At 44.8% G+C, this 17,592-nt stretch overlaps 1 protein-coding gene across 1 annotated transcript; it reads left to right on the plus strand.

Annotated features, from left to right (window-relative positions):
- The first annotated feature begins 1,228 nt into the window (after positions 1-1,228).
- apcdd1l (adenomatosis polyposis coli down-regulated 1-like) lies at positions 1,229-14,010 on the plus strand. Its single transcript, XM_071903892.2, has 4 exons — positions 1,229-1,789; positions 10,320-10,503; positions 11,186-11,705; positions 12,271-14,010. The coding sequence occupies exons 1-4, from the start codon at positions 1,729-1,731 to the stop codon at positions 13,042-13,044; spliced, it is 1,539 nt and encodes a 512-aa protein (XP_071759993.2). The 5' UTR covers positions 1,229-1,728; the 3' UTR covers positions 13,045-14,010.
- Positions 14,011-17,592: the final 3,582 nt, after the last annotated feature.

Consider the following 17,592-nt stretch of genomic DNA (forward strand, 5'->3'; position numbering starts at 1 on the left):
TGTGTGTGTGCGTGCATTCCAGAGAGGACCCTGAGTGGATCAAAGCTACTGACACCCCAGGCAGCGTCCAGCTGTCAGATCTGGGATCAGAGATCAGCAGCGTCTGTCCTCCCTCCTCTACACACTCTGTGGGGTCTGTCACAGCAAGTTAGCACTAACCCAGAGGCACTGATCAACAATCAGATTAGGCCCTCCCAAAATGATAGCTGTGATGATGACATGGGCATTGTTTAGTGGTGAGGATGGGAAACACTGCAAACAACCCGAATGGGACAGCGCAAAGGAATATCACTTTGATTACTGTGGATACGAATAACGTACAATGAGAAAATGCTGTTATTGCTTATTTTCAGCATAACTGCCCATTCACATAGCCTCATTCATTGCCAAAGTGCATCATGACATATAAAGAGGATCTTGTGAGAAACTGTGGGCTTTCAACATTGTTAGGGAACGGTTCAAGAAGAGATTAAAGGGAATTGACAATTGGCGAGGCAACGTTAATGTAAGCAATATGATGCATTACAAATCTGCCATATAAAACACTGTACCGGCGGTAAAATTACCCGGCCCAATTGCACTGGCCGTTGCCTGTGTATAATGTTGTTGGGGGTGTATGCACCCTGAGTGTGTGCCAGAGCTCTGGTCAGCCCACCCGTCGTAGATGTGCTGCCAACTCTCCCTTGGCAGGCACTTTGAAACCCCTCTTTACCTCCGCAGTGGTCAACAGTGTCAACAGCCCAGTCAGACCACATGTATATGCAGAACCTATGAATCAGTGTGACTGGAGCGCTTGTGTGTGTGCATGTGTGTATGTGCCTTTCTAATGGGGTCTGATATGGGTTTGTGCAAACTGTGTGTGTGCTGCTCTGCAGCTGCCACAGATTTGAGGTTAAACATTTCTCGCTGCTCCATGAGGTAAGCAAAAATCAGAAAATTTCATTTCTCTCAGTTTAAGTACCTGGAGGTAGATTGTGTGAGTATAATTTACATGTGGCTTAGCATTGTAGCTGCAGTATTACTCTTACTGCCCTTTTGCACCTTGCTCTAAAAGCTCCCCAGAGCCTTTTACTTTAGGAAGTTTGAAGCTCAAGTCCCCTCCTCCACACTCTCTGAAACTTTCTCTATCTCTGCCCCCCAACCCTCCCTCTCTCTCTCCCTCTCTCTCTCTTACTCCCTCCTCTCAGCTCAAACCAAGAGCCAGACAGGAGCACACACACACACACACACACTCACACTCACACAAATACCCTTGCTCACATGCACACACACACACTCACAGCACATGCAAAGAGTGGAACCAATCCACAGTACTACCGAGTGAGGCAACGGTGTGATTGTGAGGGGAGAGAGAGAGAGAGGGAGAGAGAGAGAGAGAGAGAGAGAGAGAGAGAGAGAGAGAGAGGAGCATTTCAACTCTCCAACTAAAGGAAAGCACCAGTGTGGTGAAGTTGCATGAAGCAAGTGATTCCAACTGAGGACTTTCTTATCAGACGGTGGAAGCCAAGAAGTCAGAGTAGAAGAGAAGAAAAACTCCCTGCTGCCTGTACGGGACACAAGGATTTCATCTGAGGGATTACCGGGCAGTTCATCTCCGCTCGTGTCATGCTGATATCCTAAATGATCGTCTCTTGTTGACAGGAACCTGTCCGCTTCTTGGATTTCCCAAGGATCAAAGTTTGTTTTGCGAGCAGAGTGTGTGAGTGTCAGTGTGTGGAAGCAGGAAACATGTCAAATGGACGTTTCGCTCACCTGTTGAGGGGAGTCTGGCTGCTGTGGCTCTGGCAAGGTGAGTTCAGGATGGCTGTGCGTCTTTTCTTTCTGTTTATCTCTCTATGATTATGTTGAATATAATTACTCCCAGAGATCAAAAGAATTCTGTCCTTCGACTTAGTGAAAACTAAGCCTGATTATGTTAAAATTAAGCCTTGATGTTAAGCCCGATTTTGACCAACATTTTGTCCAAGATGATTGTTGTTTAAAAAGATTTATTTTAAAAAAGAAAAAAAGTTTACAACCATGATGCTGTTAAATAGTCACATGGTTTTCTCTGAGTTTCAAGAATGATGTAGTCGACACTGCTATTTTATCTTTTCTTTTTTGAGGAATCATGTGTGAGAACTTGTTGCATTGTAAATCGAACTTTTACAATCTATGATCTAAAAATGAGATTGCACCTCATTTTGTTTTTTTTATTTTTTTTTTCAAAAACAAAGCGTTGCCGGTATGAAAACAATGTGATAAACACTCTCTCATGTGAGAAATCAGCTGAATTCTTGGTGATTTAGCTTAAGGAACACATGGCAGGATATAGAGACAAAAAGGAAAAGATTATAAAAGACAAACTCATAATTACGAGGAAATCATTACGCAATTTGTCACAATTCAAATGATTTGAAAAGTTCCACATTCGGCTCCCCACTCTTAAAAACAAAAACATAACCTGCGCTGACATTAGTCTTATGAATAGCCAGTCTGTTTTCAACCTCTCTCTCTCTCTCTGGATCTTCAAAGCCTCAGTTGGATGTGCGGCCAGCAGAGGAGTCTTAAAAAGCGCCCTGGTTGGTGCCTTTAAACAATGGTTCCCTAGGAGCAGGGAAGCGTGGCCCTGGAACTAATGTTGCCATTATGTTAATGGTTAGAATAACAGGAGCCAGCCATTACTGACCCTACCTCAGGCTGCTGTGCGGAGCTGATTGTCCAGCCGCCGCAGCCTTGGTCAGGGGAGCGCAGCGTTTTGGCCGTCAGCGCTGGTTAAGGTGACGGTGGAGGGAGAGAGACAGGAGGAGGCATCTGCCCAGTTATAATCATCATCCTGCACCCCTGCTGCACACCTCCTCCTCCCCCCTCCCTCCCTCCCTCCCTCCCTCCCTCGCTGCCTCAATGGTCGAATGGTAGACTGGTAGACTGGTATCTGTGAACTGTTTTTCTTTTCCACCGCTCAAGTCAAGTAGAGGAGACAGGGGCGGTTGAGTCGCTGGCCCCAGACACACAGCATAAGGAGCTGAGCGGTTCCTCAGCTCAGGGCCCCGAGGCTTTCATCTGGACACAACCCTTGTTTGAAATTAATTCAAGCGACTGCCATTGATATCAAAGTGGAATTATAAACCATGAATGGGTTTGGACCACAACACTTGTATTTAGATGAATTATGACAGGTGTATAGTCATTTCTGCGGAGGAAAAATTGTTGGTCAAACTTCCCAACTTGGTGTACTTTATGTTGACTGTGAGGTGACACAGAAAACTATCTCTACATATTGATTCCATATTGAGCCAGACCTTTAGGCAACTTTGCTTGTCATTTTGCTGTAACTATAGTAACAGATTCAGTGTTTTTTTCCTATTTACTTAACACTCTTTGAACCCTAACTCTTTGATTCTTTAGCTACAGACAAGCTACTCTTGGCAGATTGCTGTCTCCTTTGTTTAAGCTGTTAAGGAAGATAAAAGTAAGCGATTCGTTGTGTGGAAGAAACCACAGTAAATATTTGCATAAGGTCTGGTGGATCCTTAGATGGAGAAAAATGAACAATCATGCCCTATCACTGCCTCATTTGACCATGTTTTGAACAGATAAACTCTTGATCCAATTCATTTTAATGAAACCTTGGATGCAGTCGTCCTATTTGGCCCCTTAATTGTCCTGTTCCAACTTGAAACACTCTAAGTATGTGAGACAGCCACCAGCTCTTCCAAAACTTCTCTGAGCCAAATTTTTGGATTAAGGTGAAACCAATGTAATCTCAGCTCTAAAACATCAACGGACCATCAACTTTCCTTGTCTGCTATCTACATCTTGACTGCCTTGGCTGTCCACAAAGGAGAGACACCACAATGCATGTCAGGTGCTATTATAATCAGGGATCCTCACTACTGTCTACTACTGTCTAATAACCCAAAATGAGACAGTGGAAAAAGTACAAATAATCCATCAAATGGCGCCCTATGAACTGTAAATCACAGCAGACATAGTTTTGTTTGAAAATTACATGTAGTGAATTAGTAGCATTGCAAATAATGCAGTATTTGGGCAAAGTACAGTAGGCTATTAGGCAACATCATAGCCCTTGTGTGCTTATAATTACCTGTGAGGGAGAACTGTCACTGTTAGTGTTGGTGTTTTTGTATATGCAAAGCAGCGGGGTGGTGGTGTTGGTGGAGTAGGTGGAGGTGTTGGCTTAATCCATTGGTTATTTTACATGGTGAGGGTGTGAGACGCAGCAGGAGCAGCTGTGTGTTGTTGTGTGAACAGGAGCCAGAGTTTGCTAACCACAGTGGAACTGGCAGCAAGGTCCGCTGGACAAACCCCTCTAGATCCCTTGTCTAAATAAACGAGGCCGCTGGATTAACCAGCTTACACTGTGATGAAAAGACAACAGCAGTCGTCCATGTGCCGCCCCGGGGACCGAGGGATACTCCGAGTCGGGGAGACTCCTAGGAGAGACTGGGGTGAAAGCCCAAAACAGGAAGGGGGACTCAGGGTTAGAATAACACAACAGACCTCATGTTCTTTGAAATACCTCTAAATCAATCTGACCCGCGCCTGACTTTGTTGTTTCCACAGGCGACAACATTGAAGGAGAGGGAGAGAGACAGATGCAGGTTCCTGCAGCAGGCGGGCCTGGGCCAAATAGAATTTGAAAATACTTTGCACGGTTTGTGTAAGCCTACTTTGGTGCCAGATAGGTGGGGTTTGCCACAACTGGGCCAGAGGATCGCAAGAAATGCATTTGACAATCATAGGAAAGCATTTGGAAGAAAAATCAGTATATTTTTTGTTGGCAAATTAACCAGACACCACCTGAAGAGTCCCGATATTGTAAACTCCACCTATCTGGTACTCCCTCCAGGTTAAAACAAAGGCCAATAATTACTTGCAATTAAGTCCTTTTTACATGCTTGCCGCACTGCTGCTAACAAGTACTAATGCAGGAGAGATGCAGTGTGGGGTCTAAAATGGCTACTACTACATAGCAACCTGAAAAAAAAAAAAAAGAACAAAAAAAAGAACAAAAAAATTGCTTGTGGTCAGTAAGTTATTTGTATCCTCTGTATGCGCATGCTGACTTTCACAGAGTAGAAATAAAAGAAGAATCTGCAACCAAGAGATCAGCATACAATATATAGCTGGTCATATTTCGTGAGGGGATTATGGCTAATGCTGCGAAAAAAAAGCAGATGATTTAGAGGGTTATTCTCCTGCAAGGATTATGTGAAATCATTTTTATCCATCAATACGTGGGCGGTGAGATCCTTCCCATTAGAAAACCAATCCAGATATCTTATAACACCGGTCCAAGATCTGGAGGACAACTCAGCGACTCAGAGTGCCTGAAAAAGCAGCTGTGAACTGTGAATAAAGTGCAGCAGCCAAGTAAACATGTGGAACGGATAGGATCTCTAAGCTACTGTGCCATTTAATATTTTTGCTTACCCACTTCACACATATACACACACACACACACACACACACACACACACACACCTTATCTATGCCATGGTACTGTGCTGGTCTGCAGGATTTTCCAAACAGTTCCTCTTATGTGTGGAGCAACAGAGCAGCACAGACTACAATGTCTTTTTCTGTGCTCTACCTTGGTCTTCACATATATGCATGGGCACACAAGGAAATGTACACATGCTTACACACTCACACTCTCTCTCACACACACACACATAAACATCCTTCACCCCAGTAATCATGACTTGTTAAGAGTTTGGGGTCATTACAGCACATGAAGAAGCTTTACATCAACCCCCCCACCCCTCGTCATCCTGACCAACTTCACCTCATCAACCACTGACAGACGCAGAGAAAAAAATAAAAACGAAACAAAGAAGGAAAGAGAAAAAAGAGGGGAGGAATCTGAAATCCATCCAGGAGAAATGAGGCGTAAACATCATGGCTTTTTCATCAGGGGAACAGTAATCAGGGGGAGGGGAGGTGGGTGAGGTAAGGCGGAGCGGGGCCGGGCCGGGCCGGGCCAGGAGGGCGCAGGCCTCACAAAAGCCATGTGGCTATGTGTGAGGGGGGAACTCAGGGACAGTTAAGAGGGTTTTGTCCTGCGGCACTGAGGCAGTGAGAGGGAGTGAGAGATTAGAGAGACACGGAGAGTGGCTACAGTACCTTGCGGCTGACCACACTTGGGACTTAAGCTGCGGAAGGTGGGGCCAGGATGTTGTAAAAAACATAGGAAGTACATGAGGAAGTAGTTAAAATGTTTGCACATAAAGTGTGAATTGTTGGTCCAGCTTTGCCTTGCATTGTGACATTATTTCAAATAGTGCACCAATAATATTTTGTCCTGTCCTTTTTGTGCCTATCCCTACTTTGGCGAGTTTAGTGCACCGAACTCTCCTTGAAAAGCCTCAATGGAGCGAGCTAAGAAGCTGACAGAGGGGTCTCTCTCTAACGAACGGCGCAGGGCGGGCTTAAAGGTCGATGTGGGCCGTGAATCAAAAGTGGCTGGATCTAGCTCTTGTTTGCACAGAACAGCTCCAAATAGAGAAGTACATAAAACCGTATTTTGACTTTGGCGCTGTGGATGAGACATGAGAGGAGAGTGAGAGCTGCCAAACCTTAATCACTAACACAAACAAACAAACAGTGTGCAGCCCGGAGGTCCTTTATAAATGGCATCCCTTCTATAAATCAATGTCTCCAGTGTGTTTTTGAGCGTGTGTGCAAGCATGTGTGTGTGTGTGTGTGTGGCAACAGCATGAATTTGGAAGCTCCAATACAGGTAGATTACTTTGGCTGGTCATCAGTCACACAAACGGGCCAGTTGCAGCAACGGCCAGTGGCCGTGGCGGGCTGCTGGTGATGATAGGCTGGTCATCCAGACCACACACAGGTCACAGACTGCTGCACTGACCCCTTGTGGCAGAATGATGACATTACAGGAAGACAAATGGGTGGCAAGTGTTGTCATCAGAGCTGGTGTGTGTTCAGCTTCACTGCAGTAGAGTAGTGAGAGAGAGAGAGCGAGAGAGAGAGAGAGAGAGAGAGAGTAAGGAATGATAGCCCTATAGAACAGTGGCTCCCCAGCCGATGGTGCATTAAGTCATTCTTTCAGTGAGTTTTATTGTTCAAAATTATGTACAATGTATTTTTGAAAGATGCACCCAGCATGCGGCCCTGTCTGCACTGGGGCAGCACCATGCAGATCCTATCAGGGGGAAGTTTTAGGGGCCCTAATGGAAAAATGATTGGGAACCACTGCAGGATGAGACTAATAATATTTCACTGCCTATGCAGGAAGTGAATCAACTAAAATAGTCCCCCGCCTCCTCCAAATTGTGATGGGGCCTGGCTCCCTGTTGGATATTATCATATGTATTACTACATTGTCTCACTTGTGGTTAGAATAGCCTCTTTTGTAGAGGAATACTTAAAACCCCACGATGAGCAATTTTGTTTTACTAAGCTCTGTTTTTACGAGTGCTCTTTTAGTAAATGCAACCATATGCCCGACTGGAATGAGATCCAAGACGGGAAAGGGCCTGAATGACAAGTGACCTCAAGAAAGACTCTATAGAAATGCTTTGGCAAAACAGAAACTCAAATATAACAACCCAAACGATTCCACATCACATACTGTAACTCTTGCCTCTCTGTCCATTCAATGCTCTGTGTGTGAGTAACTACTTTGGCAGCGTGTTGCATGCAGTTACGGAGGGGGATAACACAAAACAGGCCAATCGGATGACTCGCAAGGAGCAGTGGAAATTAATTAATCCTGATTAGTATTTCTGCCCTGAGTTCTCCCGTGGGAGCTCAGCTGAGTCCGTCTGACCGGGTTCCCTCGCCAGCTGCAGTGACACGGAGCATAAACAAACACACATCATTGCATGGGGAAAATTGCAAACATGTTTCGACGCCTGTGACAGAAAAAAAAAAATTACTCATATCAACAAATTGACATAAATCAAACTGCTCGAAGGAGAAGAAATGTGCCTTGAGCTGAGATCTGTCTGTGTGGTGTGTGACTGTAGTTCAAACATCCCCAGCTGTGTGTGTGTATGTGTGTGTGTGTGTGGACTGAGGACTGAGGCTGCGTTCACACTACAGGTGGAAGTGGCCCAAATTAGATTTTTTTGCCTACACAGATCTGTTTTTTTTCAGAGTAGTGTGAAGACCAAAAAACATATGGAATGTCATCTTTTTTTGGGCCACATTGGTATGTGGTCCGAGATCCGATACATATCTGATACATGGCAAAGCGACCTGAGTCTGACCGGTCAGATCAGAATTCATGTGGTTTTTACGTCACACTCCACGACGCAGATCACTGTCATTGTCACGATGGAAGTCAAATCTTCATCAGCAGACAAAGTCTCGTTCGACCTCCACTGCAAATATTCCTTAAAATTAACGCTTGAACCGCAATTTCACCAGCTTCCATGATGTAAACATGACGTCATTTGTTGTTCATTTGTACATGTGGGTCATTTCATCGTAGAGGTCGGATATAGGTCACTTTTCAAACATGAATTAGAACTAAGAATTACGGCAAAATAATCGTAACTGAGCATGAAGGCCTGTAATGTGAACGTAGCCTGAGCTGAACATGTGTGTGTGGCTGTGGCCAACACATGGGAAGCATTCCCACAGTTAGGGGAACCAAAAATATCCTCCTGACACTAACAAGGTTAATACACGCTGACCAGTTAGGCTCCCTCTTGGAGCCTTTTAAAGACAAACTCATTGGCAAGTAAACATCAGACGCTTTCCAATCAAAGTCCCCATTTCCCTGAGGCGACTCTGCTCCATCTGCAATCTGCGACTGAACCGGACGGCTTTCATAACTAACTCCCAGTTCAACCCAGGGCTCAACAGGTGACATTCTCCCCATGTGAGCTGCGAGAAGAGGGGTGAAGTGAGCGGATCTGAGTCAAACAAGGGAAAGACCTTTCAGAGTGGACCCAGAGTACGTCCATAAAGCTGTCTAGCACAGGGCCGATGATGAGATCCTGAAGCCGTTAGGAAAGAGTGTGAGAAAGGAGAGAAAGTGGGAGAGCGAAAATGAGAGAGGGGAGGGGGGTAAAGGGGAGTAAAAGGGAATAACAGAAATGGGAAGATGGAAGGTGAGAGAGAAAAAGGAGAAATAGAGGAAAAAGCAAGATGGATACGTTGACTTAAGAATGAAAGAGAGCAGGAGAGTGAGATAGGAAGACGGACAGAGACAGATAGAGCCACAGAGGGAGAAACCATGTGGGACGGTGGAGAGAGGAAAAAAAGAGAGCAAGTCAGAGAACGATCAGGAGATGGAGGAGCCTGTGAGGACTCATTCCCCTTGCTTTTTGACATTTGTTTTGGGAGGATGAAACTGAAGCCATAATTTTCATCATACTCACACAGAGACACAAACACACACAAAAGCACACACACACACATTGCCCAGACCCCAGTGGCTCTTCTCACGTTCCAACCATCGGGGCGCAATCAGAGAATCCTCTAGCCTTTGTCTGTGCTGAAACCAGATTGTAGATCTTGGCCTTGCCCTGTCAACAACGCACATATCTGTACGCAACAACAAGTGGATACACCAGAACGTGACAGGCAGAGAGACTGCAGATGTGCATGTGTCAGATCAATAAGTGTTATAGAATGAATAATGTTTTCATTTGGATTAACTTAACTGTCAGTGTTTGGGAAATCTTAAGCAAGACCGTTCATCATCACAAGTGTTTTTTGAATCATATTATCAACAGATGTTTTTGGCTAGGTCGGCCTGCTGCTGTCAGTGACAGACTGTTTGCTTCGTCCTGATGACAGAGATGAATGTATACACACACACACACACACACACACATACCTACATGCATACATACATACACACATACACACCTCCTTCTTCCAGGGAGACCAAAAAAACTAGGAGTGTGAGCTGCAGCTGCAGGCTGATTGAAGTGACAAGCCAAAACCGTCTGCACTGTGGCCAACATCCCGATTCAGCACTATGTATGGTTTCTATAGTGCCCACTCACCACTCATTACATGGAAAATTTACAGGAATCACAACCCTCAAACTGCTTGCAGTCAACCAGAATTTTGTTTAGCTGTAAAGAGGAGAAGGGGTGAATATTCCCCCACGGCTATTATTTGTTCCCTTCATTTTCTGATGAAGGAGGCTGATAATCATCTCTGAAGCGAATAATTTCGTGTTCCTGTTTCTTAAAAACACCACAGTATGGTCAAAATCAGGCTGGGAATCTAAATGAATTGTAATGGAGCCTTGTGTGTCTATCTGATTGGAATACTAGATAATGATAACTGGGATTATTTACTGACTGTTTTCTGGCTTTCTGCTACAGCCGTGCTTGTGGCTGGGTCAGGGAGTAAACTATGGGAGGTCCCCACAGCCCCCTTCAGCTCTTCTTCCAACCACAGCGAAAGCTTGCAGTGGGAGCCCTACTGTCAGTACCGCCACCTACAGGACAGGGCGAGAATCACAGCAGACATCCCGCCCAGACTGGATGGTACTTGGGTGTCAACAAGGTAATTTCTCTGCAAGTTGTTGCAGCAATCGAGCAGCTTAGCAGAAAAAAAGATCAGATGAAGGACAAACAAAATAATCTAATCCAATTTTTGAAACTCTCCATAATTACAGATATAATATGGGTCATTTGAAGTGCTAACACCAATATGAAATGATGTACACTGCTGTACATTCACAGACTTCTTACTTCCCTCATTGTTATATTAATGGTATCCCCATAATGGCTCCACTATTTCATACAGTACATATACATTTTATTATTATGTTTACACATACTTATACTCATATAGAGCACATAATTGACATCAGCATGTTTATAGAACCCCACAGTTGTTTACATTCCTATTTTATTGCTTTATTGTTTTATGAGTCTTTTACAGTTTTTATTTCTTATTCTTTCAATTTCTAATTTCCCTACAGGGATTAATAACATTTCACCTTATGTTGACCCAAGTCAAAATATTGTGTCAGGGATAGAAACTGCACCAGACTGTCTGCTGGTGACTAAGATGGTTCTGTCCAGGCTAGCGCAGAATAGCCATCACTAGCCAGAATTTGAATTGAGTCAAGAATGGCAGGCAACTAAACGCAACTCACTGTTGTCTGAAATCCTTATGTTCCACTCCTTTTCACTAACCCCGCCTTATTCTAACCATTTCCCTCTTCTCCTTTCACGTTCAGATGTGAAGTTCGTCCCGGCCCAGAGTTCCTGACCCGCTCCTACACCTTCCACCCCAGCCGGCAGTTCCGGCTCCTGCAGCACTACTACACCGACAGCGGCTGCGAGGACCCGGCCTACTCCCTGGTGATCAAGGGGAAGCTGCGTCTGCGCCAGGCCTCCTGGATCACCCGCGGGGGCACCGAGGCCGAGCACCACCTCAGCAAGGTGGCCATCGTGGTCCACAGCTCCGTGGCCATGCAGAGGCTGGCTGCCCGGCTGCCTCCGGTCTGCGCGGGTCTCACCCTGGGTGGAACGGTGCCAGGGAGGCTGTACGAGCTGTACAACGCCCGGGCGGGCAGGGCCTGTCTGGCGGCCCTGGGCTTCTCCATGGCAGAGATGGGTCTGGTGCGGGTGGAGACCCAGCACCACAACCATGGAGGGAAGGTCCAGGAACTGTTCTTAGGGGATATACACACTGACTGGACACAGAGAACTCAGTACAGACCCACAGGGTACCAGCAGCCACTGCAGAACGCTATGGTGAGACCTTTCTGTGTATTTTGGATTTAAATTCTTATTTGACCAGGCAACTTCACAACAAACACATTCTTATTTACAGAAAGAGCCTGGAGGAGTAGTTGCAAGGGGAAGGGGGGGTTACACACATTTCATCCATAAATTAGAAGAAAATGCACACCCCAGAAGAATACTTTCCCAATCAGTGCTGGTATGAAGGAAATCAACTTAGAAAATGGAAAAATACCGCACACAATATAATGCAGCTCCCATGTTTTATTAATTATCTCACACCAGAAAAACACAACATTTCACACGCAGGAGGCTTCATCGGGTCTACAGGTTTCAGAGTGTTAGCCCATATACATAACTCTGTATCCTCCAATAGGAGACAGGTTATCTGCATCACCTGGCATCTCCTTCCTATCCCTAAAATATATGTACTATAAAAAGATAAGTTAGTCAAACATTTCAATTCAATACTCATTATCAATATTCATAAGACTCATTCTGACATCTTGACAGTCTTGAATCAAAACTCATTGTCATGCCTCTCCTTCACCTCATGCCTCTCCTTCCCCTCCTCCAGCACCACGTCCATCCCTGCCCTGTGTGCGCCCTGGTGTACCGCTCCTCGGAGCAGCGCCCCCCAGCGCTGCCCCGCACCCCCGCAGCCCCCCTGTCTCTGGCAGGCCGCTGGGTCAGCCAGCGCTGTGAGGCCCGACCCGCCGTCCTCTTCCTCACCCGAGACTTCACCTTCGACCCCGACCGGCACGCGTGGGAGGGCGTCTACCGCCACTACTCCGACCCCGCCTGCTCTCAGCCCAGTTTCACCCTGAGAGCCTCGGGCCACTACGCCCAGGGAAACCCCTCCGTCAAGGTTTCAGGGGCCACCGAGTTCGTTTTCAAGGTAACCCAAGTGCGAGTTACGGCCTTAGAGGAGTCCACAGCTAAGGTGCTGAACGGGACGAGGCCGGGTAACTGCGGCCGGGCGGGTGGCTGGGAGGTCGGGGCGGAGCAGGACTTGACCCCCACAGACGGGTGCAGTGTGCTGGGCATCAAGCTGCCACACAAGGAGTACGAGCTCTTCAAGATTGAGCTGAACCACAGGAAACATCCGCTGCTGTTCGTCGGAGAGAGGCCGACCGACGGCTCCAGCCCCGACCGACCACAGAGGAGGCCCACTTCTTTTCAGGCTCCCATGGTGCTTTGCAGCGGGGGGGAGACATTGCCCTCGCATCGTTACGGCTCAGGTTCTAACAGCAAGCAGGTCCAGCTAGCAGCCAGTGGGACGGAGAGATTGGCACAGCTGGCCCTGCTGGTACTGGGATCCACGCTGTGCAGCTGGTTCTGTGTGTATTAGAGACCCGTTCAGAATCAGTGCTGCTGAAGCCGTTGATGGACATTGTGTTTTTGGCAGCTTTCTTTCTCTCTTCTTAAATATAATATTGACCACATGACTGATGGTCAAGAAAATAGACTTCCAGGAGAGCTGACTGATTTCTGATATCTGTTTGCCACGTTGGATTTCCAAATGGCTTTCACACCTGATTGTATTGTTATGCTGTCTGTAGGTTCAGTTTATTGACTCTTATTTCAGTGGTGTATGTTCCATTTCTACCTAAAGCGAACCTGTATATAAACTACCAATATATATACACAAGTGCCATCATTTCAGTATGTAAAAATGTATTCTTTTAAACCATGTTGCCTTTGTATAATGAGCAGTCTCGAAACAGGTATTCTTGCTTTACACAGATCATTTCCTTTTAAATATTCTGAGCAAATGCTGCAGGTTTTTCCTTAATGCTGTTACAAAACAAGATCAGAGTGTTGGAGTGTGGACCGGTTATTTCCACATCCAACTGCAAGCAATGGACATTCCAGAGGACTTCTCGTGTGAGCGCAGCCGGCCAAGATGCAGTATGAGTTCAGCACTTTGTACAGAACATTGTTTTCTCACCATATGGAAAAGAAGGAAGCCACAAAGTACAAAGTGTGTAATCAAAACCTTAATAGCTAACATCTTCTCTGGTCTAATGCCACTGCACGATAAAATGTTAAGTGTGGAGCACAGCAATATTTGATTTATTCCTTTATCCTCTTTCAATTATGTACAGAATTTCTTCTATCTCGTGCATTACACCTAATGAGACTACTTGTCTATCAACAGTCAATCTAAATAAATTTGTTTTCAAATAAATATTTATTTTAACCGTTTATACTGTATCATTTTGATAAGGAAAAAGGAAGATAGTGGTCTATTTTTAATTGAAGTTTGTAGTTTTGCAATTTAAGAACTAGTTTTTTTCCCTCTTTGTCTATTAAAAATGGCTTTTCATAATGTCTCATGTTCAATTACTAAATCATTTCTAGGAAATTATTTTAAATATGGCACAGCCATCAGAAAAGAATGAAAGTTTGCTTTTGAAATGTCCAAAGGATGCTGATCGGACGTGATTTATTGCAATAATGAAACAGGAATCCTGGACTATAGACTCAGTGGGCTGGATCCACCAGGGGCTGGATTCTGTCTCCACTCTGGTGTTCAGACTGTGGTCTGATTCAAAGCCCAGATAGTGGGTACGTGTACCGCCATTTGATGAATAACTGTCATATGGCTCACACATTACACAAGGCATTCCAGTGCAGGTCCAACTGCTGAAAACACACAGAGGGATATCTGATTGGATGCACAGTATATCATTAGAGCGCACCACCGTCAGCCAACAAAATACATTTCACAGTTGCTCTGACAATAAATGAGCCGAGAGGAGCGGCAGTTAGGAGGCAGAAATACTACACATACTGTAGCTGTTCATTCTCAAATCAACTCACTGACAGGCTTGCGCTCTAACTTTTCAGTGTTATGACTGAAACAAGTGAAGCATTATGTTCCACAAGGAGATGTCCTCCATTTGTAATATGTTGACACCTGCTCCAACAAAAAGTTAAGTTAAACTCAATATGGAATATCACTGAACTTATCAGATATATTATGGCCTTTACTTACACAATACTTTCAAGTTAGAGGATGTAGAAAGCTGGACTTTGAAACAATGAGGAATGAAAATGAGACCAAAAATGGACACACAGCATTTTGGACTGAAACTTTTTAACTGACATCACACCATTCTTCATCTAGGCTATCATCTGTAAGGCAGCATTAAAATGAGGAAATGAGGGGGGGGGGGGTTTCCGAGAAAAGTAAAAAAAAAAAAAAAAAAAATGAAGGCGAAATGATGTTAGTTGGCTTTCTAGTGTTGAACTTGTGGGGACAGAGAGAGAGAGAGAGAGAGAGAGAGAGAGTCCTTTCCAGGGGCTACATACTGTTCCTATTAACTCCTGTGAGAATGGTGATGGCAGCTGCTCGCCCCATGAGGTCATCCTTTGGGGTTGAGCAAGTGTAGGCCTACTTCAGGCTTGGATGAAGAATATAACCAAGAAAAAGAAAGAGATGAGGAGAGAAGGGGGGTTGGGTGCGTAGATGAATGGCATCTGTCTGTACTCTAATGTGGAGAATCTGTCATTAAACGGACTCCAAAGCTGGTTGAATGCTTGTTCCCTCCGGGGGTCCAACAGCAACACATGGATCCATCCGGGTTGTGCACTGGAGATGGCTGGGTGATGATGACAGAGGGGAGGGGGGTAGTGCAGTTTTTCATAGTCTGTTTGCGGTTTCTGCTGCACGCCATAAAGTATAGACCGTCAGGCAGCGAGGAGGAGAGCGCAGGGCCAACCTGTTAGCAATCATGCCTAGTGGCTCGTTAAAGGCATCCGTTCGACAAAAAAAAAAGATATATATATATATATATATATATAAAAACGCTGCTCCAGTTTAGTGAAACATCGGAAAAGCAAGCATGACTGCATTCAGGATGGGTTTCTGTGTGTTTACACTGAGTCGGTATAAAGGCAATCTCTGAGTGGGTGGGGAGACAGTTTTAGCTTCTGTAGCCAAGATGATCAGCCCGTATGTCATTTCAGAAGTTCAGACACATAATGAAAAAGCTAAAGATGGTGTGAAATAGTTTGAACTATTACATGACTTGATATTTCCACAGAAAGCTAAGTAGTTACCAAAAGCAACACGGAGAATTAAGGAGGACCGCTACAGGTCACATGCGGGCATACATGAGCAAATGGCCAAACTTTCCTCACTGTAGAAGCAGTTGGGTTTCTGCAGCCTATAAGTTAACTTTGTATCACTTTAGTTGCTAAGAAATTGGCATAAAAATGGATGATATTATATTTTTACATCAAGCCAGCAACAAATGTGATGCAGAAATTGCGGGAAGCTCCAAAAGGGGGACAAGCAATTACTATGCAAGCAAAAAAGACCAAAGTATCCTGTGTGTAGTTCACATCCCTCACATGGGCTGCCACCATGCCACATGTAAGTTTTTAGCTGGGATATAATGTTTTTTCTTTTTTTTTTTTATTATTTCTGTGCTCTGAGCTGGGATCATGTAAAACTTTCAACATGACTTCAGGAAAAGAATGCTCCTATAGACTGAGAAAAAAAAAATGAAAACAAAACAAGCCCTAAGGAGTTTCCTTTCAGCTAAACCGAGTTTCCAAACCACAAACAGTTTGGTGGGTTAGTCTGACAAATGTTCTGGTAACAGAGAGACCCAGTGCTGCTTTTGGACCGAGGCTCAATAGAAAATGCAGCAGAGGTATGTTTTTTTCTCTCCATCGTTTTCTCTCCCATCTCCTGTCTTCCCATAAAAATCTTGCATATGCAGTTAATGCACACACACACACATCATGGGATGACATCAGCGCAGTAGTACGGACAGCTTCCAAATTGGCGCTCTCTCTCTCTCTCTCACTCATTCAAATTTCAAGCTCTGTTAAGAAAATCCCATTATTTCTATAAGAATATGAGCTACAGCTGCCCCATAAAAGATAACATCAGCCATAAGTTTGCTGGCTTGGTTGAAACAAATGAGTTCCTGTAAAAAAAAAATAAAAAAAAAAATAAAAAAAGACAAATGAACAAAGCGTTGTGTTTGCCCACAGAGCTGCAGCACGGGGCAGCAGCAGCACTCTCCTGCTTGATCTGGTGCCAAACACAAACAGGCTCCTTTCTGTCATGACCTCATGCTTATCTACGGAGAAACAGGGCACGACGTTTGGTTACACTCAACCGTCTACCAGATCCCACCTATTCAACACCGCATTCCAGTCCATTCTCTTCATTTTCTGCCTTGTTAAAACGAACTCCTCATCTATCAGGATGCCCCAGATCCAGAAGAAAACCCATCAGCCCTAATCAATTCCGTTCTCCTCTTTTGCAACACCTCCTTAAAATAGAATAACATTATAGACGGACAGTAACTTTCAACATTCCAGCAGATGAGACAAGCTTTCTAACATACATGTTGCCCCGGGACTTATTTTGACAGAAGCATTCCCCCAGGAGCTATCTATCAGCTCTGGTGGCTTGTTAAATCAGGTCATGTTTCGGTTCTAAGGTTAAGATCACACACATGATTGAAAAGGTTATTGCTGGAGAGAGCTGCCACGGTGCTATTCTCCCAGACTGCATCGCTCTCTGCCAGTTGACATGCCTCCAACCTTTCTGGCATGCTGCAGGTCCTATTCAAACAGTTATGGCCCCCAAAACTCTTACATGGACCTCTTGGCTTGACCACGCACATGGACTAAGTAGAGAATTTGCAGGATATTTGGCTTATCAATGTGCCAAACAACTCTGCCTTGAAGGGTATTCAGTGGTGCACTTGCTGGGCTTTGAGAGGGAAAATAAATGAAAGGTCTATACATGCCAATTTTATTTAAAAACTGTTGATGAGGAAGAAGATGGATTGTTTTCTCTGTGTATTTAAATAACAGTGTAAAACAATACTCATCACTTTGCCAAAAGTAATTATGGCACACAGTTAAC

The sequence above is a fragment of the Centroberyx gerrardi genome, chromosome 5, assembly GCF_048128805.1.
Source record: "Centroberyx gerrardi isolate f3 chromosome 5, fCenGer3.hap1.cur.20231027, whole genome shotgun sequence".
NCBI lineage: Eukaryota > Metazoa > Chordata > Actinopteri > Beryciformes > Berycidae > Centroberyx > Centroberyx gerrardi.

Coding starts and splice junctions, on each gene's coding strand:
- apcdd1l (XM_071903892.2), top strand. CDS start 1,729: ATGTCAAATGGACGTTTCGCTCACCTGTTGAGGGGAGTCTGGCTGCTG. Junction 10,504..11,185: donor GGTACTTGGGTGTCAACAAG/GTAATTTCTCTG, acceptor TTTCACGTTCAG/ATGTGAAGTTCGTCCCGGCC. Junction 11,706..12,270: donor AGCCACTGCAGAACGCTATG/GTGAGACCTTTC, acceptor CCCCTCCTCCAG/CACCACGTCCATCCCTGCCC.